Source organism: Asterias rubens, chromosome 2, assembly GCF_902459465.1.
Source record: "Asterias rubens chromosome 2, eAstRub1.3, whole genome shotgun sequence".
NCBI lineage: Eukaryota > Metazoa > Echinodermata > Asteroidea > Forcipulatida > Asteriidae > Asterias > Asterias rubens.
The window spans coordinates 19055803-19082956 of record NC_047063.1 but is presented as its reverse complement, the minus strand read 5'-3'; the positions used below and the strand labels follow the sequence as shown (position 1 = coordinate 19082956).

Sequence of the window (27154 nt, the reverse complement as noted above, 5' to 3'; positions counted from 1 at the left end):
TCTCCCTGTGCTCTATGGTTTCTGGAATAGTGTAGTTGGACTAGTCAAGTCTAGTCTCCACCCAAACTTGCTCTGGGTTGGCATAGTTTGTCTTTCATTCAAAATTACAGTGGATGATATTGAATGGCCAGACAGTAGGAGGGTTGACTACATGTACATGTATGTACTGTGTAGATGCATTCACCACATCACACGATATTGAAAGGATGGACTTGTAAATCTATCATTTAAAGCCAGAGTGGATGATATTGAATGGTCAGACAGTAGGAGGGTTGACTGTGTACTGTGTAGATGCTGTCACCACATGGTATCATATTGCAGGCTGGCATAGTGCATCTATCATTTAAAACCAGAGTGGATGATATTGAATGGTCAGACAGTAGGAGGGTTGACTGTGTACTGTGTAGATGCTGTCACCACATGGTATCATATTGCAGGCTGGCATAGTGCATCTATCATTTAAAACCAGAGTGGATGATATTGAATGGTCAGACAGTAGGAGGGTTGACTGTGTACTGTGTAGATGCTGTCACCACATGGTATCATATTGCAGGCTGGCATAGTGCATCTATCATTCAAAACCACAGTGGATGATATTGAATGGTCAGACAGTATAGGAGTGTTTCTTGTGTACATGTATATCCAAAATATACATGAACATGCATTTAAGCTAAGCATACAATTACTGCCTCAACTCTGTTTACAAGTCTAGAATTATAAAATCAAGTGATATCTATCTCCAAACAGTACTTTTCTCTGAATGGTAAGTAACACACAATAATATTTAAATATTGCGGGCCCAAGCATTTTAAATTAATGCAGGAGACCTCACAAAAAAATTACAAAATGTAAAAATTAACATAAATGTACAAGGCGTTAACCAGTGCTGTAGTCAAGTATTGTTCAGCCGAGTATCAAGAACAGCCAAGTACTCCAGTATGGGTACAAATTTCGGAGTAAAACAGCGTATTCTGGTATCAGAATACCGAGTCCAACATCCAAGTATGAGAGACTTTGGAATGCTAGGTGACAGCAGACTTTCCAGGTTAACTTTCGTTACAGACCTTTTCGCAAATACCCATTGCGCAGGTGCTAACTGTTGAATGAGGAGGTGCATGCTGGTCTAGCTAGGGATCAGTACCTAGGCCAGGGGGAACCTCACTCAACGTATAATGCGCCTGTGCGATAAGGTCTATTTTAGTCCCCCCCTTGAGCATGCGCACTGAGAACAATGTGTTTATCTGTAAAGTCTGCTGCCACCTAGCATCCAAAAAGACCCACATTGGATCTCCGTGTACAAGCAGGAGTACTGCAAAATGAAGTATCAACACATTTATTGTTTGGTTTAACTAATTTCTATGAGAACAATATTATCAAGGTTATTATGGGCAACAGTGACCCATTCAAATTTTGTCTAATGCAACTTTAAAAAAAAAACGTTTATAATCTACATACAAATCATGTTAATAATACCCAAAAGGCTCCCTTCACCAATAAATAGTACGTCAACAAGTAAGATTTCATTTAAATAGTATTTTTTTACAAACAGTACATTGTATTCCCAATACACCCGATACATGCTTACTTTTACGTAATAACACAACCAAGAAATGTTTTAATAAAAAAATCAGCCACCATTAGTAGTACTGGAAAAAGAGCAATATTTGCATGCAATTGAACTACACACGTATAACATTCTAGAAACTTATATTGAAGGAAAGATGGAGAACTGACAAGGATTGATCTGTAAGTTATAGACAAAAAAATAGTAAATGCAATTATAATTTGGGTAGCTTATCATCCTTACTCGCAGCTAAGAGCTGAATTGCGAAGGACGCGGCTACAACGTGTTCCAGAAGCGTGTTCCAGCCACATCAATCTATTATAACCACGGAGCTCAGCCAGAGATTAAAAGTGTTCGATTTTTTTGAGGGAGGAAAACCGGATGGTCTGGAAAACCCTTGTGGCACAGCAGAGAACCAAGGCACAACTCAACTAACATACGGCCCTGGCCAGGTTTCAAACCAAGGTCACCTTGGTGAGAGGCAAGCGCTTTACGCACAAACCAAGCCCCCCTTAAAGCCAGTGGACACTATTGGTAATTGTCAAAGACCAGTCTTCTCACTTGGTGTATATCAACATATGCATAAAATAACAAACCTGTGAAAATTTGAGCTCAATTGGTCGTTAAAGTTGCGAGATAACTATGAAAGAAAAAACGCCCTTTTCACACGAAGTTGTGTGCTTTTAGATGGTTGATTTCGAGACCTCAAATTCTTTACTTGAGGTCAAGAAATCAAATTCGAGGAAAATTACTTCTTCCTCCAAAACTACTCCACTTCAGAGGGAGCTGTTTCTCACAATGTTTTATACTACCAACCTCTCACCATTACTTGTTACAAGTAAGGTTTTATGCCAATAATTATTTTGAGTAATTACCAATAGTGTCCACTGCCTTTAAATTCGTTCATGCATTGGAACAGAATCTAATCACTCATGTTATTCTACTCTGCCACAATACACTAACACCTATAACATACCAATAGACACCCAGACACTAATATATATCTCTCAAAATGTTGTGGATTGGAGTTACTCCTTATCCTTGTTAAAGCCATTGGACACTTTCAGTAAACAGTATTGTCCAAGGCCCACACTTCGTGTATCACAACTTATATATAAAATAACAAACCTGTGAAAATTTTGGCTCAATCGGTTAATAATCGGAATCGGGAGAAAATAACGAGAAACCCCACCCTTGTTTTCCCACGTTTCGCCATGTCATAACATGTGTTTAAAATAAATCTGTAATTCTCGCTATCGAGAATTGATATTGTTTTAATCTTTTCTCAAAAAGTATAGCATTTCATGGAATAATATTTCAAGATAAGTCTTTCACCACTACCTTCTGTAAACCCTGTGAATTATTTGTAAATCTGTGAACTTTTGATTTTTTTGTCTGTACCGAAAGTGTATAATGGCTTTAAAGAGTTGTTACTTCACAAAAAACGTGTGTTGCAAGTGACTAGTAATTGCAAAAAACTAAAATTTGCCTCTTGACAGATACAACCAGTGGAACGTACGATCCAACATTTTGTGGAGTCAAACAGTCAGAAGTTATCAATTCTAACTTTTAGTCAAATTAATCCAACGCAATTTAGTAAAGCACTTTACAGAACTACTTAAATATAATAGTACATACTTTAAACAATTATAGAGTACTTTTTGTAATTGAATAAATAATCACATCAAATTAACCTGATAAAAAAAAAGCTACATACTTTTGGTACTCAAAACTAAAAGAGCACAGAACAAAACAAATTTAACTTTTTAAACAAATGCTCCACCTACGCTGAAATGATACACCAGCTTTTTGTACAATTTGTTTTTCATCAGCATAACATTGAGCAAAACGCAGGAATGTAGAATCTTGCAGGTCCTTTTTTTACATTGAAATATTGGAGTTTTGTCGAGTTGGTTTCAATTCTATACCGTCCATGTCCATCATGTCCGTTTCTTCTATCAAGAATTCCTGAAAAAGTAGAACAGAAAGAGAGCAAGCCGGTGTTATCAACTTGATATTTGTGCCCTTTGGGTATAACCACACCTGTCCCGAATCCTCCAAAATCATATTCATGAAGATGTCTGACTTCGCTTACGGCATCCTGTAATAAGCTTGGGCAATACCACGATATTATCGAATATCGCGATACTTATTTGGAAACGATTTTGATATCGGATCGTTTTGGTTTTAATCGAAATATTGATATATCGCGATATCGATTAAGTATTGCGATATCGATTAAGAATCGCGATGTATTTCCTAGCCGAGACATCTTGCACCCCATAGGTTTAGAATAAAACCAGAAGAATAAGTCATAAGAACACCTCTCTATGTCTGTGTCTTCTACAACTTTCACTGGGAGTTTGAAGACTGATGATGTCAAATTCAATTAATCACGATTATATCGAATATCGCGATATATTGCAAACGATATATTGTGAATAAAATAAATCGATATCGCCCAAGCTTATCCTGTAAAGCCAATCATTCTATGGGCTGTAAGCATAGCCATGAAAACAAACCCAATTTTTGTTTTGTTTTGTTATTTATGTTCTGTACAAAATTCCTTACATCGAAATCACCTTTCCCGGTTTAGATGTTCTGTACACAAGCTTCTTATAGAAATTGGAAGGTATGTAGGAATCAAATATTTGGAGGTTGAAACTGAGATCCATTTTTTACTCAATTGTCCATTATACAGTGCTCTTAGGGAACAAATGCTTAATTTTGCGAGTGGAAATAAGGCACATATTCAGCTGTTTACTAACAGTGAAAAATTTGAATTTCTTATGAGTTCTACAGATGAATCTACTATTAATTGTGTTGCCAAATTCGTCTTTTTATTTATGAACTAAAAAGAAAAACATAATGTCCGATTGCCCCTGTTAACTTTATTTTTCTCCTGCCAATGTATATTAAAATAATTTAGGTTTAAAATGTTGATGTAACCCTCCCCGAGGTTAAGGGGTGTGTTCCAAGTTGGAATAAAAAACAAATGAATGAATGAATGAATTATTATTGCTTGGGGAAGGGGGGGGGGGGTTGTAAAGTGTGGTGTGGTGCCTACCCATTGGAACAAGGATCTGGGTATACAAAACTAGGATGGGGTCGTAACAAAAGAAAAAAGGCAAAATAATAGAAGAACAAAATTAAGCCATCGATTAAGGGGGTTGACAAAAGTGTGTATGAGCCACACTAAATCACTAGCACAAGGAATTTAACAAAAAACATGGATCTGGTGGTTTAGCAAAGCAAATAATACATGTACACTTTTAATTCAGGTACAACACTGAATGGTCATAGCTTCACATGATTTCCTGTACACTGTTATTCTGGTACTTTGCATTCTCAAAAAGCACCTTGCAGCCTTAGAAAACAAAACTGAAAAAATAGAAGAAGAAAAAAACCCACAAAAAAGTTAACCCCAGAGCTGCTAAACATTTGCATCTTGCAATCAGGGAGATATTTAGAGTAAGGCTGTGTCCGAATTGGCGACTTTGGCTACAGCTACGGCTAGATCAGCGCGTCTGTCAGTGTTGAAGAATGGCAGACGCACGCACCCTAGCCGTAGCTGTAGCCGAAGTCACCAATTCGGACACGGCCTTACATTCAACATAATAGGGAAAAGTTTCCATAATCAGGAGAAATCTTTAAATTTGTTCATCAGAACATGGAAAGATTGGTTTATTTCTGGAGGATCAGGGACAGTAGACAGTTCTGTAACGTCAATCCAGATTTCACTGAAACAAAATATTGTTAACCCAAACTGAGAGCGTGTTTAAACATTGTGGAAAATAACAATGAGGAATCTTTTTGCTGGAGAAGAACAGCATAGCTAACAAAATGTCCACCACCAACAGCAAGTGCATCCAACTTATCTTCATGCAGGCTCTTGCCAATGTGTATTGTGTATACCAAACAAAACGGAATGTAACAGGCAATGGGTTGGGAATGCGTATGATGAGTGTTGGCTACTCTTTATGCTTCAAAGTGGTATTGATTTAAAAACAGTGGACACTATTGGTAATTGTCAAAGACTAGTCTTCTCACTTGGTGTATCTCAGCATATGCATAAAGTAATACACCTGTGAAAATTTGAGCTCAATTGGTCGTCGAAGCTGCTAGTTAATAATGAAAGAAAAAACACCCCTGTCACAGGAAGTTGTGTGCTTTCGGATGCTTGATTTCAAGACCTCAAATTCTAAATCTGAGATCTCGAAATCAAATTCGAGGAAAATTACTTCTTTCTCGAAAACTTCTCCACTTCAGAGGGAGCCATTTCTCACAATGTTTTATACTGTACCAACCTCTCCCCATTACTCTTTACCAAGTAAGGTTTTATGCTGATAATTGTTTTGAGTAATTACCATTGGTGTCCACTGCCTTTAACAAAGCATTGTCAAAGACAAGCATTGTCAAAGTGATTTGTCTTGTGACATCACACTGTGCTGGCGATATGGGAATTTAGAATACTATTGGCAAGTTTGCACTGAAAACATTTGTCGACAAGTGGTCGATATTAACTGATACTCATGCTCACAAAACATGAGTTGGGCACCGGGTAATGTAGAGGTCCTGCGAACTTAGTAAAATATTAAAATAAAAGGTTGAAATGAATGTACTAGTGATGAACCATCTCTTCATGATATGTTTCTTGAAACTAGAGGGTTGAAATGAAACTGATCTTCAGAAAACAAATGATGTTCCATATCCCTTCTCAAGAACTGAAAGATTGGGATAATGTACTTTTTTGAAAAACAAATGCTGTACCATCCTTTCATTCATAATAATTGGAAGGCAGCGTTTCTTGTCAACCATATAAAACTTGTGATGAGTATTCTCAATTCAGAAAAAACAACGCTGTACCATCCCTTAATTCATAATAGTGGAAAGGCAGCGTTTCTTGTCAATCATATAAAACTTGTGATGAGTATTTTCAATTTCAGAAAAAAACAACGCTGTACCATCCCTTTATTCATAATAATGGGAAGGCAGCGTTTCTTGTCAACCATATAAAACTTGTGATGAGTATTCTCAATTCAGAAAAAAAACAACGCTGTACCATCCCTTAATTCATAATAATGGGAAGGCAGCGTTTCTTGTCAACCATATAAAACTTGTGATGAGTATTCTCAATTCAGAAAAAAACAACGCTGTACCATCCCTTAATTCATAATAATGGGAAGGCAGCGTTTCTTGTCAACCATATAAAACTTGTGATGAGTATTCTCAATTCAGAAAAAACAACGCTGTACCATCCCTTTATTCATAATAATGGGAAGGCAGCGTTTCTTGTCAACCATATAAAACTTGTGATGAGTATTCTCAATTCAGAAAAAAACAACGCTGTACCATCCCTTTATTCATAATTATGGTAAAGAGACAGTACTTGTAAACCATAAGCTTGATATGAATACACACAATGTGTGCTGTACCATGCCTCTAAGAAAAGAAAACTTGATGATAAAAAAAAAAGCTTTTGATTATTTGGTGGGGAGGGGATAGTGTGGGATGAATGAAAGAGAGCATGCGATTCGCCTACAGTGTGTTTGAATGATCTCTAACGCATGGTTAATGGCTTCTCCTCCATGTACAGTGATTCCTGTGGAGTGGAGTGGATGAAGAAATCACATAGGATGGTTAGAAGAAAAGAAAACAAAAATAAACAATTAAAAAAAGGGAAACAAACCTTAATGCCTAGTAGAGTCTCCCTCCAAGGCTTTTTCTGATTTTAGACTTTGAGAAAGACTCTCCTACACAGTTAAGCCGTTAAATTTTTTTTTTTGCAATTATACCACAAGTTGTTTCGGTTGATAAGCAGTGTGTTACAGTTATTTTGGTTATAATAATAGTTATAATATGTAATAATAGCACCCATTTCTTATGTACAGGTATGATAATTGGCCTTTGGAAAAAAGTAGAAACTTTTTAATAAGTACAAGGGCCAACCTACATGTGGGTATACGGTATAGGCCTTATGTGTTCAGAGGGAGGACAAGTGCATCCAGTTCAAACTAATTTTGGCTTTACCCTTACACCGATGTGTGTTACCACTGTTCACTCAGTACTTTCCCCCCAAGTCCTATGACAAAAATCACAGGCATATTACTTGAGTGGGATTCGAACACAAGACCCTTCCAATTCTAGAGCAGTGTCTTACAAAACTACATGGGTTCGAATCGCACCCAGGTAATACATGTACGCCTGTGATTTTTTTCACGGGACTCGGGAAAGTACTGAGTGTGCCATGCTTGCAACACACATCGGTGTAAGGGTCAAACCATTAATATTTTTTTACCCCATGCAAATTTAACATCTTTTGCATCCAGTAACGAGTTCATAATTCCATAAAGACAGGTATGCCAAGTTTTTGAATTACGAGACCCAAATCACACAACCCATGTTTCAGTCTTCCTAAATACATACCTTGTCGTTACTACTCTTTGAGCGGAACTTGTTGAAGAATTTGCGAGATTTCTTGGCGCCGTCTTCAAACAGCACATCGTCCTCATCATCTCCATCCTCGATGGCACAAGTCTCTGCAGCGGGAAGCTCACCATTAGCAGTGGCTACCAACTTCTGGTATTTGTACTCAAGCCTTGAGGAATAGAGAAGAATTTGGGAGGGGGGGTTAAGTTTTTATTGTTTGCATCACTGTGGAGACTTCTTTTGTTCTTTTCTTAGTCCCTGTATTTCAGAACCTTCCTTAGACTCTGCACACAAAATTCCTTGTTGAGCACCATTGTGTTCCCTTTCCTACTTTGTGCTCGATCTCCAAGTAGTGAATATGAAATCAAGAGAAAAGTTGATAGAGAATTATAAACACAACCAACAACCAAGCATAATTGGCAGTGAAGCAATCAAATACAACTTAACAAATTACATCAGTGAACAATGACGTGGGCGACACCTATATGTAGCCCCAACCCTTAAGCGAAAAGTAACCCCACCCAGTATCTGGATGTTACCCCAACCCAGGGCCCAATTTCATTGCACTGCTTAGCGGCTGATTTTGTGCTCACTGTGCGATTTCAATTTCATAGTGCTGCTAACCGTAAGCACGCGAAAGGGCACGCTAACCTTCCGGTGCTTACCGCACGAAAATAAATTACATCACAATGCAAATCCACGGTAAACACGCATCATGGCTGCCCAATTTTTCTGCTAACCTATGAAATACGCTAAGGCTGTAGCAAATTTTTCTGCTACAGTAAGCACGCAAATTTGCTTACCGCTAAGCAGTGCTATGAAATTGGGCCCAGGGCTACCTTTATGCACAGTATTAGGTCAACATTTAGGTACAAGGTTACATGTCAGTGCTTCACAGCATGACAATATGATCTGTTATGTAAAGGTTTGCGGTAACACCATGACTCATTTAGACTGTCTCTAAATGAGTTGGGGAGGCTCTGAAAAGAACCGTTGGTTTGAACTCGACGTTTCAGTCAGTATGCTCTGATAGTTTTCTGGAGAAAGCTGGATTATCTGTGGTGATGTGCAGAAGAACAGTTTTCTGGACTTACTTTCTGTTTCTCTTCCAGAAGTACATAGCGCAGGTGACTAGTAGCACCACACATCCCATGAAGGCAGCAATAGACGCCTGAGCGTACCACGGTACCTGGTTATACCAAGGTTCCATTTGACACTTTTTGGACAAGTGGCCTGGGAGTGCATTACCACCGGCGCAAAACCTGGAGGAAAAAAGTTACACAATATCAAATTAAAAAGATTGCACACCAGAATTGCCCAAGCACAAATTAAACCATGCCCAATATGTGGCAAAGGGGGTCCCCCCCCAAAAAAAAAAAAAAATTCCTTTACTGAATCCCCCCCCCCCAAACAAACTTCAACAGAATTCCTAAAATTCCAAGAAAGCAATGAGGATTATGTTGATCAGTTAGGTTAACACAGATTAAAAGGTAAAATCAACATTTAATGAAACAACCACAAACGTTAAATTTCACAAAATAATGTTCTTGAGTTAAAGAATAACAGTCTAGATGAACAAAATAACAATAATAGTAAGAAAACATCTGTTGGTTTCGTACTGTAAATATTATTGGCCTTGCAATTTGCAAGGATAAAAGTTGTTTGCACTCGAAAAAAATGAACACAGAAAATAAATCTACAATCTACTGGTCGGGACAAAGGAATCAAGCAAGTTTGAACTTTGTTCAGAGAGTAATTGACCAATTCAAAGATCCATATCAAATCAAATCAAATCAAATCTAATTGAATCTAAATCTTACTTGGGCTCGTTCCAGATGTAGTGGATGACCTGTTGACCTTTGACACACTCCCCCTTGATGCTCTTGTAGTCCTTCTCCGTGCACATGTGGCAGGCATGCTCTGTACGCCACAGGAGGTGGAAGGCACAGCCATCGCAGGTGCCCGAGGGGCACATGGTGGGCAGCTCAAAGGTTCCGTTACCAGAGGCCTCAGGGTCACAGCGGAGGGTCAGGACGGTGCTACGCCCCTCAGGGCAAGCTAGGGTTGGCCTGGGATGGACATGAATTCATGAAACTGAGTTTAGCACACATTAGTTCATGTATGACAACAATTAGCCTGACTCGAGGAGTTACCGGCACACAGATGCTGTGATTACATATTCATAAATACCCCGGACAGTTTGGATTGGGCCTTTATCGCACGCCCATGACCCTGTCGGTTTTAAACGGCCGTTAAAGACCTTATCGCTACCCTTTTATTCCCTTAATAATAGTAATAATACAATAATTATACCGTGGTCCAGTGGTTAGACTGCAGGATCTGCAATTACACTGTTGTGGGTTTGAAGCCTACCAAGCTATCTGCTGATTTCACATTGACTAGAATAAGAAGTCATCTAGATACTGAAGCACATTGTCTTGATTTGTGCAATTCAGTGTCATTATATGAGAGAGATTAGCTGTGGGTCTATATCCCCTTGAAGGAGGGGAGATTGCTGAGTTCCTTTGATGGGAAGATCATCTAAACAAACAAAAAGGTAAACAAACACACCAAACAAACAAAAACTTGGGCTTGATTACTAATAACCAAGGGAAAACAATCCAAACCATATTACCTTGAAGGGAATCCTGTCGGCTTCTAACCAATGGATGGGTTGCAATACGCGTCATTGACCGCCATACTTGATGTATTTTACACATGTAAAGTGCACAGCATACATTTTTCACGTGTAAAACACATCAAATATGGCGGTCAACGACACGTATTGCAACCCATCTATAGTCTTTACTGTCAATAATTTTAGAAGTGGCTACCTTCCCTTTAATGAAGACTTACCATGCGGAGTGATAGTAGAAATGCAGATCTTTGGATGCATTCTCCCCTTGGACGAAGATGGTCTCATTGAGCAACCCAAGAGAGTTCTTATCAGTGATTCCAACGAGGCGATCACCGAGGCTGCAAGAACAAGGAATAGTTCATCAAGGAACAGCTCAAACTCAATCAAGGAGTCAGTGGTCTTAAGACCATTAGCAGGTGACGGAGAAGGCCAGTAAACTGCCACAAATAGTGTTGTTTTACTCTCGTTTTTGACACGATCATGTTCGACACTGTTAGTTTCAAAGCAAGAGGGTGTTATACTAATATAGTAATATTTTCTGAAACACAACTTATTAAGCTTGATCACATCAAATACAATGTTCAAGTCTATGTTTGATCCCAAGTAAATGATTCTATGAAGAGATGTGTAGAACACATAAGCAGAAAATTTGCTGTATAAAGTCAAGCTGCACTGAAAGATTCTCAGTCTGGTTTCCTGACTCTTGGCATAACTTCGCCAATGAAATTAAGAAACACAAACCATTATGGATCCAACAAGTTTCTGACACTTTTTTCCATTTCCCAAGCTCCTATGGTGTCATTTCTCATAGAGAAAGAAGTGCAAGATCCCATAAACATGTGACCCAAATACCATTACCTGATTGGCTGAGCAGAGATAGCCTGGACGTTCATGGATGTAGCTGGGATGACGGTTGAGCGACAGACAAATGCGTGAACCGTGGATACGGAAAAATCTCCAACCTTGAATGAGGATACAAACAAAAAGCTCCAGTCCAAAATAATCTTTAATCTCCTTGAAGTTAACAGAAGAAACAACATCGACCAACAGTTGGGTTGGTGCGCACTATACAATAGACCAATCCACTAAGCTCCGCCCCATTGCGTATTGACCAATCACATTGCAAGGAAGGTCCGACAAACAAGGTCTGACATGTGTGCGTGTATCTTGGCGCGCGCGACAGAGTTGTGCAGAAAAGCATTGGAGAGCCCCACGTGTTCTTGCTCACACGTGCGTCGTGGGCGGAGCCTACAGGATCGGTCTATTGTTACATGCTGTGATGAGTCTATGGTGTTTTTTTTGGCACCCAAGGCGATGTTTATTGGTTCCATTTGCATTCTAATAGCATTCTAATAGAATTATTGATCAAACGCACCTGTCTTTATCAAACTTTGTTTGAAATAAAAATGTAATTTATGAGCAAACTAAGCCATGTCTGGCGAGTGGCAATGAGTATGGAATTGTGATGTTCATGGTTAACCCTCCTACTCTGCTAACATTTTCCAAACAGTTGACACCCATTATAAACCATTCAACTGCATGGGTGTGTACAACACAGCACTATTCACCAAATGACATCATACTGCAGGCTGGCTTGGTTTATTTATCATTTCGAAACTAACAGTTGATGAAACTGAATGGTCAGACAGTAGGAGGGTTGACTGTGCAATGCGAAAATGCGTGTAATGTAATGTGATTCAGTATTCATTCAATGCTATAATGCAGACAAGGATTGCGTTAGATAAAGAGTCCATCAACCCAATTCACCTCATGTCATCACCCAAAAGAAATCTTAGTTGCACAATTTTAAGACTCAATTTCCCTATGTGTCATATTTTGAACTACAACTTTTAGGTTAAAAGCACATGTTTATGTTTTTTTATATATTGCAAAATTGTAGAATCAAAAGCAAGCATCAGTTTGATACCCAAACAAGATTAAGGTATTTTATGTGGGCGAAAAAAGGTGAAACTTCCAGAGCGCTGGATTGAAACTATGATCAAGATGAAAAAGCTGTAAAGAAGTATGAAATAAATAGACAGATGTTAACTAACCCATCACCGATGTTAACTAACCCATCACCAATGTTAAGAAAATGTTACTGTGAAGGAAGAATGCATAATTTAGTCAGCGCCCAATTTGGACTTCCAAACTTTGCTAAGCACAGAAACGAGTACAGTGTAGGTCGCAATACTAACCCATCACCAATGTTAAGAAAACGTTACTGTGAAGGAAGAATGCACAATTTAATCAGCGCACATTTTGGACCTCCAAATCTTGTTAAGCACAGAAATGAGTACAGTGTAGGTCGCAATACTTTTGGAATGCGTCAGGGCGTGTGTGACCCAAAATGACGTTTTGCCCAATTAGTAAAATGTACTGTTTATTTTTTACTGTTGCAGTTATCGGTATTATTTATTTGATATCAGAAAATAACATACAGGCAGCCAAAATAAGATAAACTGCAATGGGAGACTTTTGGGACGCATGGTGGCAGCAGACTTACCAGGTAAAATCCATTGTTCTCGGTCATGTGCGCACGCTCAGAACTACGCAAACAATGGAAATTTACATGGTAAGTCTGCTGCCACCTAGCGTCCCAAAGTCTCCCATTGTGTTGCTAGAAATTCCGCACTTGTAAGGGCCCTGATGCAGTAAAATATACAGTCAATTCAGGTCCTCTTTTCAAGAAAAAACGTCATCAGAAGTTCCAATTTTTTACAAACCCCACACCTTGTCCCCATACAGCAAACCAGCACCTCCCCAACACCTAACACCATTAGCATTTTTGAGTTATGGCAGACACGTTAGTAGTGCACTGTTTGGTTTGGGTGGATACAGACAAATTTACCCAAACCTAATAGTGTCCTAGTGTTGTGTCACAATACCTCATAATGGCTTTATTGATCCCATGCAACAGTTTGATTAAATTGTGCATTCCTTTCACAAAGATGAAGCTATGTTGTAGAGAAAATGTTTAGTCAGGGCTCACCCACCTTCTTAACACTAATATCTTTAGTATCATCCTGTTATGTTAGGGACACAAAGGTCAAAGTTAATGCAGAGGTCAAATTAATACATAGGACAAAGTTAATAACGACAGAGATCCAAGATAATGCAGAGCAAAAAGTTAGGTTTTCTCGTTGATATTTATCAGCATTTCTGTGTTCTATGGAAAATCTCAATTAGGCAGTTATGGGTTAATGCAAAGATAGACAGACAGTTGAGGACGCCTGTTGATGTTAACAGTTGTTGCCGAGTAAGTAACTAATTATTTTAAAAGTCTATGAAGGTGTAAAGATCATGGCCATTACAAGCTTCAGTTGAAGGACACTTATACTTTTAACTAAAAAGGACAACGGAGAAAAGTTTCTAATATCTGTTGTTAGATTTAAGTCTGTGGTTTAGAGAAGAAGCTGAGGCAATAAAGGTTAAATTTCAAGCTATGGTGTTATGAGCTAGGTTTTTTCTCTACCAAATTTGACAAGTTGAATATAGACTTGTATGCAACCACCAGTGGGCAATTCCATAGAGCTGCAAACATGGCAATTTAATTTGGGGTTAAAGGCAGTGGACACTATTGGTAATTACTCAAAATAATTATTAGCATAAAACCTTACTTGGTAACGAGTAATGGGGAGAGGTTGATAGTATAAAACATTGTGAGAAACGGCTCCCTCTGAAGTAAACATAGTTTTTGAGAAAGAAGTAATTTTTGACTAATTTGATTTTGAGACCTCAGAATTACATTTTGAGGTCTTGAAATCAAGCATCTGAAAGCACACAACTTCGTGTGACAAGGATGTTTTTTTTCTTTCATTATTATCTCGCAACTTTGACGACCATTTTGAGCTCAAATTTTCACAGGTTTGTTATTTTATGCATACATTGAAATACACCAAGTGAGAAGACTGGTCTGTGACAATTACCAATAGTGTCCAGTGTCTTTAAACAAAGAAAAATTCAATCTAAAGGTTATTCAGATCCTGAACTGACCATATCGGTGACGTTCTCAGTACATACTGCAGCTCCATTTCCATCCAGGTCTCCGCAAAGGCTGATATTAAAATGATGGAAGAATCGGCTTCCCCTGGCGGTGAAACTTGCTCCCGTCTGAACCGAGTGAATACTACAATGTAAAAGTAGAGCTGATTTGAGGCATTGCATGGTGAGGTATCAATATATATTTTAGTTTTGCGGTAACACCATGTGTCGATCTGCTTGCCAGGTAGAGTTTGTTGTTCTTTAGAGAACTGTCTTTCTGTATACAGTACTACTGCCATGGAGTAGATTTATCTGATTGTTCGGGAGACTTCTCAGTTGTGAAAAGAACTGTCCTGCGTTGTAACTACTACCTGGGCGGAAGGTATATCTAGAAAATTGGCTGGGACAGTAGATCATGCAACTAAAAACAAAGCACGGATTTGGTAAAATAAAAATGATTATTTTCCAATGACTATAAAGTTTGTATCAGTTGTAACGCTTCACAGAAATATTTTTATCCAACATACTCTAATGTCCTTTCATGGTGACTGCTCTTAAATTGTGGCATCATGAGATAAACATGTTAGTAATTTAGTGCACTTTTTAAAAATCAATCAGGGGTGCTACTTTTTGTTTGTTCTTTTTTTACCCTTTTTTTTTACCGTTCATTTTTTCTGTAATTTGCGTTTTTACCTGTGAAATTAATAAATGAACTGAAATGAAATGAGAGAGAGCTAAAAGTTTCAACAATATATACATGTATTCAAAGGAGAAGGTGAATTGACCCCCCATAAGCTAACTTGTGCATGGCCCTTTCCTCACCTCCCACAAATCGCTGTTCCTAATTTCAGTTGCCACAATCAAAATAAACACTTAATAACTCACCCCTTGAGAGCTGACAGCTCATAATGATGTCCTGATGCGTGGACGTGGCATGTGCTGTAGCAATCCCCACCACCCTGGCTCTGCATGCCTGGACCACAAGGAACACATGCCTCCGGACCATACGGATTAGCGGATCTCAGATAGGTGTCTGGGCAAAGAAATTATTAATCAATTAGTATAATAGTATAGTTTTATCTAGCGCACAGATAAACACATGCCAACTGAAACCCCCCCCTGCTTTTTTAGGATAGCATGCAAGGTTAAAACCAAAAACCACCATGCATATATAAACAGATTCACTTTCTACTGCTGTACATTACAACAATGACACACTCTCATGCAATACCTAGTACTGTACATGTACACTTAAGCCAGGTTAATACTTCACCTGTATTTTGAAAGCGAAGCAAATCTTCTCGCATTACAATATTTGAAAACAATGCCTTGTTTGTTTGTATCCAAAAATTAGCTTCGCATTCAAGCTTTGCGAGAAGTATCAACTACCAACTTCTATTTTTTTCTTTTTTATAAAGGTGTGAAATTAACAGTGTAATATTAAGGGAGATAAGAAAAAGAGGAAATCGAAATGTGGAAAAGTATCTAGAGACTTTTATGTTTGGATTATAACAAATGGATTAGACATAGAACAAGGGAAAGGATACCTGTTTTAAAGGCAGTGGACACTATTGGTAATTACTAAAAAAAAAATTATCATCATAAAACCTTAATTGGTGACGAGTAATGAAGAGAGGTTGATGGTATTTAACATTGTGAAAAACGGCTCCCTCTGAAGTGACATAGTTTTTGAGAAAGAAGTAATTTTTGCACGAATTTGATTTCGAGACCTCAAGTTTAGAACTTGAGGTCTCGAAATCAAGCATCTGAACGCACACAACTTCATGTGACAAGGGTGTTTTTTTATTTCATTATTATCTCGCAAGTTCGATGACCGATTGAGCTCAAATTTTCACAGGTTTGTTATTTTATGCATATGTTGAGATACACCAACTGTGAAGGCTAGTCTTTGACAATTACCAATAGTGTCCGCTGCCTTTAAGGGACAGCTTCTCAAAACTATTCAATGATAACTTGGGGATAGACTTCTCCACAGTTGATTTTCCAACCATAAAATATCCCCAAACAGCCTAATTATGATTGTGTATGAGTTTGAGGGGAAGGTATTGCAACAAAACAGGGCGACCATAGGCTGTGAGATTTTTTTTGTTTTACTGTAAACCAGCAGGTAGGCTTGGCACATTCATCAGATGTGATACAACTTAAAGACTGTCATTGAGCAACAAATCACAGGTGTCTTAACGCGTTAACATTGCCAAGGGCCATGACTATTGGGAAATCTTGGTGCAATTTCAGTGCTCTGCTTACAATAAGCGAAACTTGGAATATATAGAAGCACCCCCCCCCCAATACTACACGATTTGCCTACACAGCCAACGCAGAAATTCAGTGCATACTTTTTGAGCAGAAAATGGTAACAGTGAGTGCAGTATTCTGCAGTAAGCAAAGACATAAAATTGGTGGACAAAAGATGGGGACGGGTTCGAATCCGATCTGAGGTGCTAGTTTACATTTCCCCCACAAGATTTGGAAATCACTGACAATACAGCACTTATCATACATCGATGCAGTTAAAGGGGGACTGTCGTTATGATCATAGCAGACCTGTGGCTGTACATGGAAAATGGAATTGTGAACTCAAACCCAGTCATTGCAGTAAAAATTAACAACAAAATAATAAGAGCATTGACTCTGTGTGACGCCCGGCGTGCATGCAGTAACTGGGCCAGGGTGTTAGCGATCGTAATTCCAGCACTTACAGGGCCCAATTTCATAAAGCCTGTAAGCATAAAGAACAACACAGAAAAATCTTGCTTAACAGAAACTGGTTCCGAACCCAAATTCCATAAAGTTTACATGGTTAGAACTGGTGCTCCACTCAATTTTTGCTAAGCAAAGAAATTTGTTGCGCAAAAGAATTTGACAAGCAGTATTTTCTGCTTAACAGCCTTATGAAATTGGGCACAGGCCTGTGTTTATCAAGACGACCGGCCCTGGTAAAACCAAAGGTAATAACAAAGAAATAAAAACAGGGAGACAATGAAGACACGATCCCCCCCCCCCCCCCACTTTAAAAGGAAGATGATTATACTTACTTGCAGGGCATGGAACACACTTGTTAGTATCATTGACAATGTAATGCCCTGGATCACATGGTATGCAGCTAGATGCGGGAAGCAAAAACAGTGTTATAAATAAGCAGGTTAATCAAATGGAGCAGCTCATGCAAGTATCATGCACTCACAGAGCCTGTCAGAGGCTCGGCCAAAAATAAACTTCCATTTATGGCTCCATGTATCCACAGTTGCGAGAACTAATCGTAATTCTTGTGTTGTATAATGGGACCTGACTATTTGAGATAGAGTATGATCCCACTATTATGATGGCCTATAAACAGCACATGGACCCCAAACTGTTGTTCCCCCCCCCCCCCAAATAAAAAAGAAATTTCAAACGTCACATCTAAACAATGCACTAACCCAAGGCTGAATGCAACACAAGAGTAGTTGTTGTGTGTGGACAGACTGTACATGTATGTCATGAACAAGGTGTTTCATGCACAATGTACACAGTAATGGCGACCGAAATTACTTTACCGATAACCGTACAGGTGTATTTACACACGGAATACCATGATTTGAAAGGATATTTTGGATATTTAGTTTTAGATAAAGAAGTTACCTGTGTGTAATAAAGGCCTTAGTGTTTATTTCCAAAGGTATCTGGTGAATGTTTTCCCATCACAGTTTTTCCAATTAGTTTTGAGACTAAAGTACAGTTGAGCAAAAGTTGAGCACAATTTGCATGTAACAATCGTTTATTGTACTACATTTTGTCATACATGTACAGCGGTAGTGTTTCTGGATTTTAGGATTTGTTTTAAAGTGTTCAACCTCATGGGTAAAGGAAACAAAACAGCTGGGCAAATCATTTGAAAAGGAATGTTTTGCTCTACAAAATAAATCAACCTCGTAATACCTAAAAATAGTCTCATCAAAAGTTGTCTTAGGATTTTTAGGTACTGTAGAAAAATCCTGTCACTTTCCGTGCCGTGTTCCAGGAGTATATGACTCGGTGTATAATTGTATGCGACTGTTTAATGTTTAGTTTATGTAAACGATTACTACCTGTACGACATGCAAATGAGTGCTTCATGCAATTTTTAATCTGTGTAAGCATTAGTTGAATGTGAAAATATCTCAAATCACAATGGATATTTTTTCTACTGTGTTCAAAGAAAGTCACATGTATGGTATTTACTTTTCTTAACAACTGATATGGTAGGTACAAGTGGGCAAGTGGGCAAGCTCCAATGGGGAAGTGGGCAAGCTCCAATGGGGAGGTAGGCAAGCTCCAATGGGAAAGTGGGCAAGCTCCAATGGGGAGGTAGGCAAGCTCCAATGGGGAGGTAGGCAAGCTCCAATGGGGAGGTAGGCAAGCTCCAATGGGGAGGTAGGCAAGCTCCAATGGGGAAGTGGGCAAGCTCCAATGGGGAGGTGGGCAAGCTCCAATGGGGAAGTGGGCAAGCTCCAATGGGGAAGTGGGCAAGCTCCAATGGGGAAGTGGGCAAGCTCCAATGGGGAAGTGGGCAAGCTCCAATGGGGAGGTAGGCAAGCTCCAATGGGGAGGTGGGCAAGTTCCAATGGGGAAGTGGGTAAGCTCCAATGGGGAGGTAGGCAAGCTCCAATGGGGAGGTAGGCAAGCTCCAATGGGGAAGTGGGCAAGCTCCAATGGGGAGGTGGGCAAGCTCCAATGGGGAGGTAGGCAAGCTCCAATGGGGAGTTGGGCAAGTTCCAATGGGGAAGTGGGTAAGCTCCAATGGGGAGGTAGGCAAGCTCCAATGGGGAAGTGGGCAAGCTCCAATGGGGAGGTGGGCAAGCTCCAATGGGGAGGTGGGCAAGCTCCAATGGGGAGGTGGGCAAGCTCCAATGGGGAAGTGGGCAAGCTCCAATGGGGAAGTGGGCAAGCTCCAATGGGGAAGTGGGCAAGTTCCAATGGGGAAGTGGGCAAGCTCCAATGGGGAAGTGGGCAAGCTCCAATGGGGAGGTAGGCAAGCTCCAATGGGGAAGTGGGCAAGCTCCAATGGGAAAGTGGGCAAGCTCCAATGGGGAGGTAGGCAAGCTCCAATGGGGAAGTGGGCAAGCTCCAATGGGGAAGTGGGCAAGTTCCAATGAGGAAGTGGGCAAGCTCCAATGGGGAAGTGGGCAAGCTCCAATGGGGAAGTGGGCAAGTTCCAATGGGGAAGTGGGCAAGCTCCAATGGGGAGGTAGGCAAGCTCCAATGGGAAAGTGGGCAAGCTCCAATGGGGAGGTAGGCAAGCTCCAATGGGGAGGTAGGCAAGCTCCAATGGGGAGGTGGGCAAGTTCCAATGGGGAAGTGGGTAAGCTCCAATGGGGAGGTAGGCAAGCTCCAATGGGGAGGTAGGCAAGCTCCAATGGGGAAGTGGGCAAGCTCCAATGGGGAGGTGGGCAAGCTCCAATGGGGAGGTAGGCAAGCTCCAATGGGGAGTTGGGCAAGTTCCAATGGGGAAGTGGGTAAGCTCCAATGGGGAGGTAGGCAAGCTCCAATGGGGAAGTGGGCAAGCTCCAATGGGGAGGTGGGCAAGCTCCAATGGGGAGGTGGGCAAGCTCCAATGGGGAGGTGGGCAAGCTCCAATGGGGAGGTGGGCAAGCTCCAATGGGGAGGTAGGCAAGCTCCAATGGGGAGGTGTGCAAGCTCCAATGGGGAGTTGGGCAAGCTCCAATGGGGAGGTAGGCAAGCTCCAATGGGGAGGTAGGCAAGCTCCAATGGGGAGGTGGGCAAGCTCCAATGGGGAGGTAGGCAAGCTCCAATGGGGAAGTGGGCAAGCTCCAATGGGGAAGTGGGCAAGCTCCAATGGGGAAGTGGGCAAGCTCCAATGGGGAGGTGGGCAAGTTCCAATGGGGAAGTGGGCAAGCTCCAATGGGGAGGTGGGCAAGTTCCAATGGGGAAGTGGGCAAGCTCCAATGGGGAGGTAGGCAAGCTCCAATGGGGAAGTGGCAAGTTCCAATGGGGAGGTTGGCAAGCTCCAATGGGGAGGTAGGCAAGCTCCAATGGGGAGGTAGGCAAGCTCCAATGGGGAAGTGGCAAGTTCCAAGGGGGAGGTTGGCAAGCTCCAATGGGGAGGTTGGCAAGCTCCAATGGGGAGGTAGGCAAGCTCCAATGGGGAAGTGGCAAGTTCCAATGGGGAGGTTGGCAAGCTCCAATGGGGAGGTAGGCAAGCTCCAATGGGGAGGTAGGCAAGCTCCAATGGGGAAGTGGGCAAGCTCCAATGGGGAGGTAGGCAATCTCCAATGGGGAGGTGGGCGGGCTTCAAGGGTGAGTTCCAGACGGAAGGTGGGGCAATTTGCTCCAATGGGGAGGTGAGCCAAGTTCAAGAGGAAGGGGGGGAAGTTCCAGTGATAGGTGGGGCAAGTCCCTGTGGCAAGGTGAGGCAAGTTCCAGTGAGAAGGTGGGGCAAGTTCCAATGTGGAGAATGGGAGCAAGTTCTGTTGGAGAGGTTCCAGGAGGTAGGAACAATGAGGTATGCAAGGCAAAGTTCAAAGATCAGGGGTTAAGAGAGGGTCAGCTTTTAGCTCTTACCCTTTCACGTCGCTTCCTCTTGGGCAATTCTTGCACTCTGTGGCACCGCCTAGCGTGTTTGTCACTTTAATGCTGTAGATCTTGGCACTTCAAAAAACAAAATTAACAACAAAATATTAACTCCTCTGATTAAATTTACAATTAAAAACTATTCAGATTAACTAAAATCCATGTCAGTGAAAAATACTACTGATGAAACATCACAAGGTGACTCAGCAAGTAAAATAAATACCCTCTGAAAATGTACACTATATCAAACAGTCTTAATTAACTTATAATTCTTATTACTATGTTACAGATACAAAATTTTGTTACAAAGTGTACACTACAATCGAGAACAAAGTAGCTGGTAAAAGGTGAAGACCATGTAATCTTTTTTTTTTTTAAAGCGGACTTGTGCATTCCAGGGCCTTTCTATGACCTTGTACTATATCTACCCCCCCCCCTTCCCCCAGCTAATTTCAGTTGTTACAACCAAAATTAAGTCCAATGTGTTTACGTGCAGAAAATTGTGCTCAGTTTGTCGCTATTTTCTCCCGACTCACACAACGGACAACGCACAGATTTCACAGGTTTGTTATTTCCTATTCATGGTTGATCACACAAAACATGAATTACTGTCTGCAACCATTTTTGTCAGCTCTACCAATCATGTATAATACCTGTATGAATATTCTTGCCTGGAAAATTGTGATGTTCGGGTTTTAGGACTTTGTAACCGTAAAGAGTTGGGACAGTCTGAGGAAAGTTTGCAGGTACATGTATGTAATAGGCTGGTGTATACTTACACATCGTTGCGGTATTTGTAGGTAGGTTCATGTGAGTAATCACTGCCAATGTCCGTCTTCTGGAAAGCCCAACTGAATGTGACTGGTCCTTGCTTCGTAATAGGGTACCTACATGAACGAAAATATAGACAGGAGTTTAATTTGTTATAATAATTATTTCTTTTTCTTTGGTTGGGGGGTTATCTTTTCAAATAGTGATTCAATAGTTGAGATTTCTTTAAAATAATTATATATATATTTTTTTAAATAAAAATTGTTCAAAGATGGTTATGAAAATAAGAATCCTGAAAAATTACGTGCCTGACATGCACCCCTGTTGGTAAGAAATCATTTAAAGTATGTAAAAAAAAAAGTGAATCTCAAAGGTTCATTTGAATACTGCCCTCAATAAGGCCAGATATATTGTGAGTACCCACTAATGTGAATAGAGTAAACATTCTTGACGGAATTTTTGTAGAATCATAATCTACAAACATTAGGATACCTATGTAATTAGGAGATCTCTTAAATTAGGCAGGCCTGTGAGTGGGTCATGAAAAACAAAAGGCGGAAAATCTTTGTCCGGATTTTGGGCCATCGGGACACTCTGCCTGGATTTTGGGCCAGCACTGTGAACTTTAAAAGGCTTTAAACTGCAGCATAGACAAAACATTCACAGAAACATATGCCAAAATTCTTATATGTAACAATGTGTTGTGCATCCTCATTTTCAAGATATTTTTGTAGCATTCCTTAAAGTAATTCCACAAGCGTGATGCGTCCTCGTCGACTGCCATATTATTTTTATTATTTTCACAGACCTAGAAAATTAAAGACCAATACAATTAGGAACCCCTAAAAAATTAGGAGACAATTCCAGGGGAATTTCCTCTTTTCCCAATCTCACCTAAACAGCTGCTTCTCCTGAGTGCCAAACCACTCCTCGATGATCGGCGAGCCATCGTCGTCGTCCTGGACGAAGAACAGCGCACAATTCCCAGTACATTCCATGCTGAACCAGAATGAGATGACCCCCAGCTCCTCTGCCTTTCCATCAAAGTACCCCTCCTCAAACCTCATCCCGTCTAGTCCCAGATCCAGGACCAGGTAGACATCGTCGGCATGACCCTTGCCGCTGTGGATGTGGTCCGCGGCAAGTTGCCATCCGCTTTCATCGGAACATCCATACGCTGGTGACAGGTGGGCAGAAAAAGATTATTTGTGAATAGACCTTATGCATTGACGTCATCCAGCGGCCATCTTAGTGGAAAACCGGTGACGAAACAATCGAAACGCACAGATTTGTACGCGCGGCGCACAGGATTGGCCAATGAACAACCTCCTTTTGACCTCTAGGTGAGGGCGCCCTACTGAAATGACTTAATGTGCATAAGGTCTATACATGTAGAGGAGTTGAAACCTACGGTTCTTTTCTGAAAACCACACCAACTCAATTAGAGATTATCATTACAAGTTGTTACTGCATACCTTACTATATTGAATAGATCTTACATTGGTATTTTATTTTCTATTTTTTATTTTCAATCTTTAGACATAATACACAATGATTACAGGGGCTGTCAAGGTTATACAAAAGTATAAAAACTGTTATCTAGAGATGTGTAAAACCAGACCCCTGTCAACGATAACAATATATGAGTGAAAAAGAAAGTTTTTGTGTTTTACACACTAGCTCTGTGGTAGAGAAAAATGCCTGTAGATTTTTGTTCACAGGACTCTGGAAATACATTCAGTGTTTAATACACATTGCTGTATTGGTATTAAAATAAAAGTGGTAGATAATTTTGTTATTTATTTTTTTACAGAAAATAGTTTAAGCAAGTTGCTGGTTTGTCATTTTCTTTTATTTTTCATTTATCTTCAACGCATTTTCTTTATAAACTAATTAACTCACTGTAAAGTTAAGTTATTGCCGTATTAAACAAAACATACCGTTACTAATAAACAACCCATTACTTCTGACGTAACTTGCAAATTTTACAAGAGCAACAGGGGGCTAGTTCTATCCAGTTGCTACTAGTCCAATCATGCAGCATTCAGCTGACATCTACTGTAGATCAATTACTGTTCAGTCTATTCGACTCTAGTCACCCACTCGAACTTGCTCCAAGAACCAAAAGCAAAAAAGTTCAGAAAACTTTCTTTGAAAGGATTTTTTTCAAAAACGGCCTGACATTTCGACCCTAGCAGAGTCTTTCTCAAAGGCTAAACGACAACACAACACACATAATATTTATTTTGGTTTTACCCACATTGGTGTATACGGGTAAAACATCTGTGTATATGGGTAAAACAAAAATTAATACAACACACACAAACATATATATGTAGGATTGAATATAAGATTCTGACTTACATGAGAGACTCAGGCATGTGGAGTCCATCTTAGGAGGCAACTGGTGCCATCTGATGTAGTCAATGCCATACACTGGAGCAGTGTTGGGAGGGCAAGGCTGGCAAGCTGTCGATACAAATGGCAAAGATAGCACAGGGCATAAAAATAAAGTCTTGTAAAAACTTTTGGAACATCTTGTGTGTGTGTGTGGGGGGGGGGGGGTATTCTATTAAAGCTGAGCGACAACTGCTTCAGGCCAATGAAGGGGCGCCATCATGCTAGCGTAGGTGTCACACGCAGGACCTTAGCACATGTTTTGCTGGTGCTTCAAATAGATGCTTCAACAACATTGGTTGATGATGCTTTTGATGCATACAAGACTCACAACGCTAGGAGCAGAGTAGCAAGAAAGGGCAGGATATACATGTAACAGCCACTCAGGTACTTCTAATAAAGATCTAGAACTTAAATTCTTTGGTGCTTCTCACTTTATGGTCTTAAATATACAAAAATGTTCCTTTGAAAGTTTCAAATTAGTTTTTGAATTTAGACAGTATTTTAACATGATTTGGTTCATATTTAACTGTGCTGCATTTTTTCTTTCTGTAAGCTCTGCTGATTCTGTTCAATCCCGGTCACGACAAAGATATGTAGGGTGTTGTGGCCGAGTGGATAAGAGCACCAAATTCAAGCTCTGCTGATTCTGTTAAATCCCGGTCATGACAATTGTGTTCCTGAGCATGACACTTAACTATAAATGCTTCTCTCCACCCAGGGGTAAACGGGTACCTGTTAGGGCAGAGATGGTTCTTGTGATTGATTTAGCCGAGTAGCGCATTTGTTGCACAAGGCTGTATACTCCCCAGGGAGCTGAGATGGTTTAAGGAATGATTTAAGGCCAAGTGATCAGGGGTAATAATTCGAAGCGCCTTGGGACACCCTTAGGGAGTGAAAAAGCGCTATATAAAAACTTAATATTATTATTATTATTATTATTATTATTATTATCAAGGGTTTACCACTCTATATTGACTGAATGTACTCACGTAGCGTTCCATCAGAGAACATGTTGCTGGGACAGATGGCACAAGTTGAGTGATTGAAGGCCGACATGCCTGGGTTACACGGAGGGCAGGTCTCCGGCGTTCCCGATGGCTTTTTCGGGACCGCACCCTTAATGTTAATGTTACAGATACGAGGCTCGATCCACTTGTAAATCAACTGAGTCTGCGAAACACAACATTTCAAAATGTGAAATAATTTCACTTATAAATTTCACAGGACAAGAACACCTAGATATAACTTGCACAGAACTGCACTAGACAAACTAAAAAAAAAAAAAAAAAACCAGCAGCACATCCTGACAATATCACACACTTACACACTTAACAAAAACCCCTAACAGGAAGTCACCCTTTAAATGTCTTCCACAGACTGTACATAAATTATAAGTTTGTGACAATAGTTACCAACCTTATTGTTCTCGTCACATGGTGTGTTTGTCTGATAGAAGTCAAATTCAGTGCACGGTTTCCTGTCTGTACACTCTGAGGCGCCAGGACCTGTGGAGAATGCAACAATTGTTTTTTTTAAAATAAGGCTGCAAAAATAGGACTGTTCTTGTCAGGCACGATATTTCGCTCTACATTCAGCAGCCACTGCCAGAAACACAAGGGCAAAGTCCTTCTCTACCTTTAGATAAGTATAAATTGGTTCTTGTGCGTGCAATACAAAACACATTGGACTAACAGCTTTACGTCCCATGCCAAGGCAAAGCAATAATGGTGCAGTGTCAAAATCGAAAACCAAGCTCTGCTGATCAGAAACATCAGAGCTTGCGGCCATGCTCTAAACCGCTCAGCCATGAAACACCATGATTTAGATCTAGTTTGTATTACTGTCACTATACTTGGTATTAAAGTGATCAAACTTACTTGAGTACTGGGTGTTCTTATTACATTCAGCGCACTCTGAAGCACCAGACTCTCCAGAGAATGTGTTAGCAGGACACTTCTCGTACCTTGTTGGAGAAAATCACACAGACGAAAATTTACAAACAAAATATCCACTGCTAAATAATTAAAGTGTTTTGGATAATAAATGTTGGTGCTTATTGCCTCTAGCCTTAAGGCTGGTGGTATAGTGTTAAGACCCTAGCAATGCAAAGCTTGTGGGTTTGAATCCAATCCGAGTGGTTTGCCTGTGGAATTTTTTCAGGGAAAGTATTGAGTATACAGGTGCTTAATACACATCAGCGCAACGGTAAAAAAAACTTAGAAAGTATTTTCCTCTGAACTTTGGAGAACATTTAGTTGATAGTTGGAGTAATGGTTTCTATCCTCGCCTTCCACTGCAATGAACCCTGTTTAAATCCTGCCGGGGGCACTAAATGGTTTTGGTTTTCAGTCCCTACTTGTCTGCGCTGGTTTTTCCTTAATTTTCTGGGGTTTTCCTCCCACATCCCACAACTGAAACTTCCAAGTCTTCTCTCCGGGGATACGTGGCTAGTACAGTCATCAACTTTGCTTTTCTGAGAATCCTCTATAATCACAACCATAATCAGCCTAAATAAGTCAGATATAAATATACCATCTTAAAAAATGGACTTACGAGTATGAGCCTTTGCTGCCGACAAAAGTACCCGGCTTGGTCTTGGTGCATTCCGAGGTGAAGCTGAGTCCCATAACCTTAATCTCTTTGATGAGTACTGGGTTGGGTTTAGCGTTGTGGAGAGTAGTCAGTCCAATGCCCATTGTCTTCCATGTGATCACATTCATACCTGCTTCCAGGTCCAACTGAAATAATAATCAAGAAAAAAAATCTAAAGAGATTATTTTTGGTTCATAGAATGCACA

General features: G+C 40.3%; 1 protein-coding gene across 3 annotated transcripts in view; it reads right to left on the bottom strand.

Annotated features, from left to right (window-relative positions):
* Positions 1-3309: 3309 nt before the first annotated feature.
* Positions 3310-27154, bottom strand: part of LOC117307445 (UPF0577 protein KIAA1324-like homolog) — a 33414-nt gene continuing 9569 nt past the window's right edge. The window contains exons 6-24 of one of the 3 annotated variants that reach the window (XM_033792198.1): positions 26910-27094; positions 26234-26319; positions 25773-25861; positions 25346-25526; positions 24321-24425; positions 22851-23133; positions 21965-22072; positions 21177-21263; positions 17672-17739; positions 15501-15648; positions 14628-14760; positions 13628-13657; positions 11490-11593; positions 10850-10969; positions 9814-10062; positions 9088-9255; positions 7991-8162; positions 7107-7166; positions 3444-3532 (exon numbers count right to left, since the gene is read on the bottom strand). In XM_033792198.1, coding sequence (XP_033648089.1) covers positions 7125-7166; positions 7991-8162; positions 9088-9255; positions 9814-10062; positions 10850-10969; positions 11490-11593; positions 13628-13657; positions 14628-14760; positions 15501-15648; positions 17672-17739; positions 21177-21263; positions 21965-22072; positions 22851-23133; positions 24321-24425; positions 25346-25526; positions 25773-25861; positions 26234-26319; positions 26910-27094 — 2358 coding nt within the window. In that variant the 3' untranslated portion in view covers positions 3444-3532; positions 7107-7124. Of the gene's footprint in view, positions 3533-7106; positions 7167-7990; positions 8163-9087; positions 9256-9813; positions 10063-10849; positions 10970-11489; positions 11594-13627; positions 13658-14627; positions 14761-15500; positions 15649-17671; positions 17740-21176; positions 21264-21964; positions 22073-22850; positions 23134-24320; positions 24426-25345; positions 25527-25772; positions 25862-26233; positions 26320-26909; positions 27095-27154 lie in introns of all 3 variants that reach the window. The other 2 variants (XM_033792196.1, XM_033792197.1) reach the window with 2 other exon arrangements.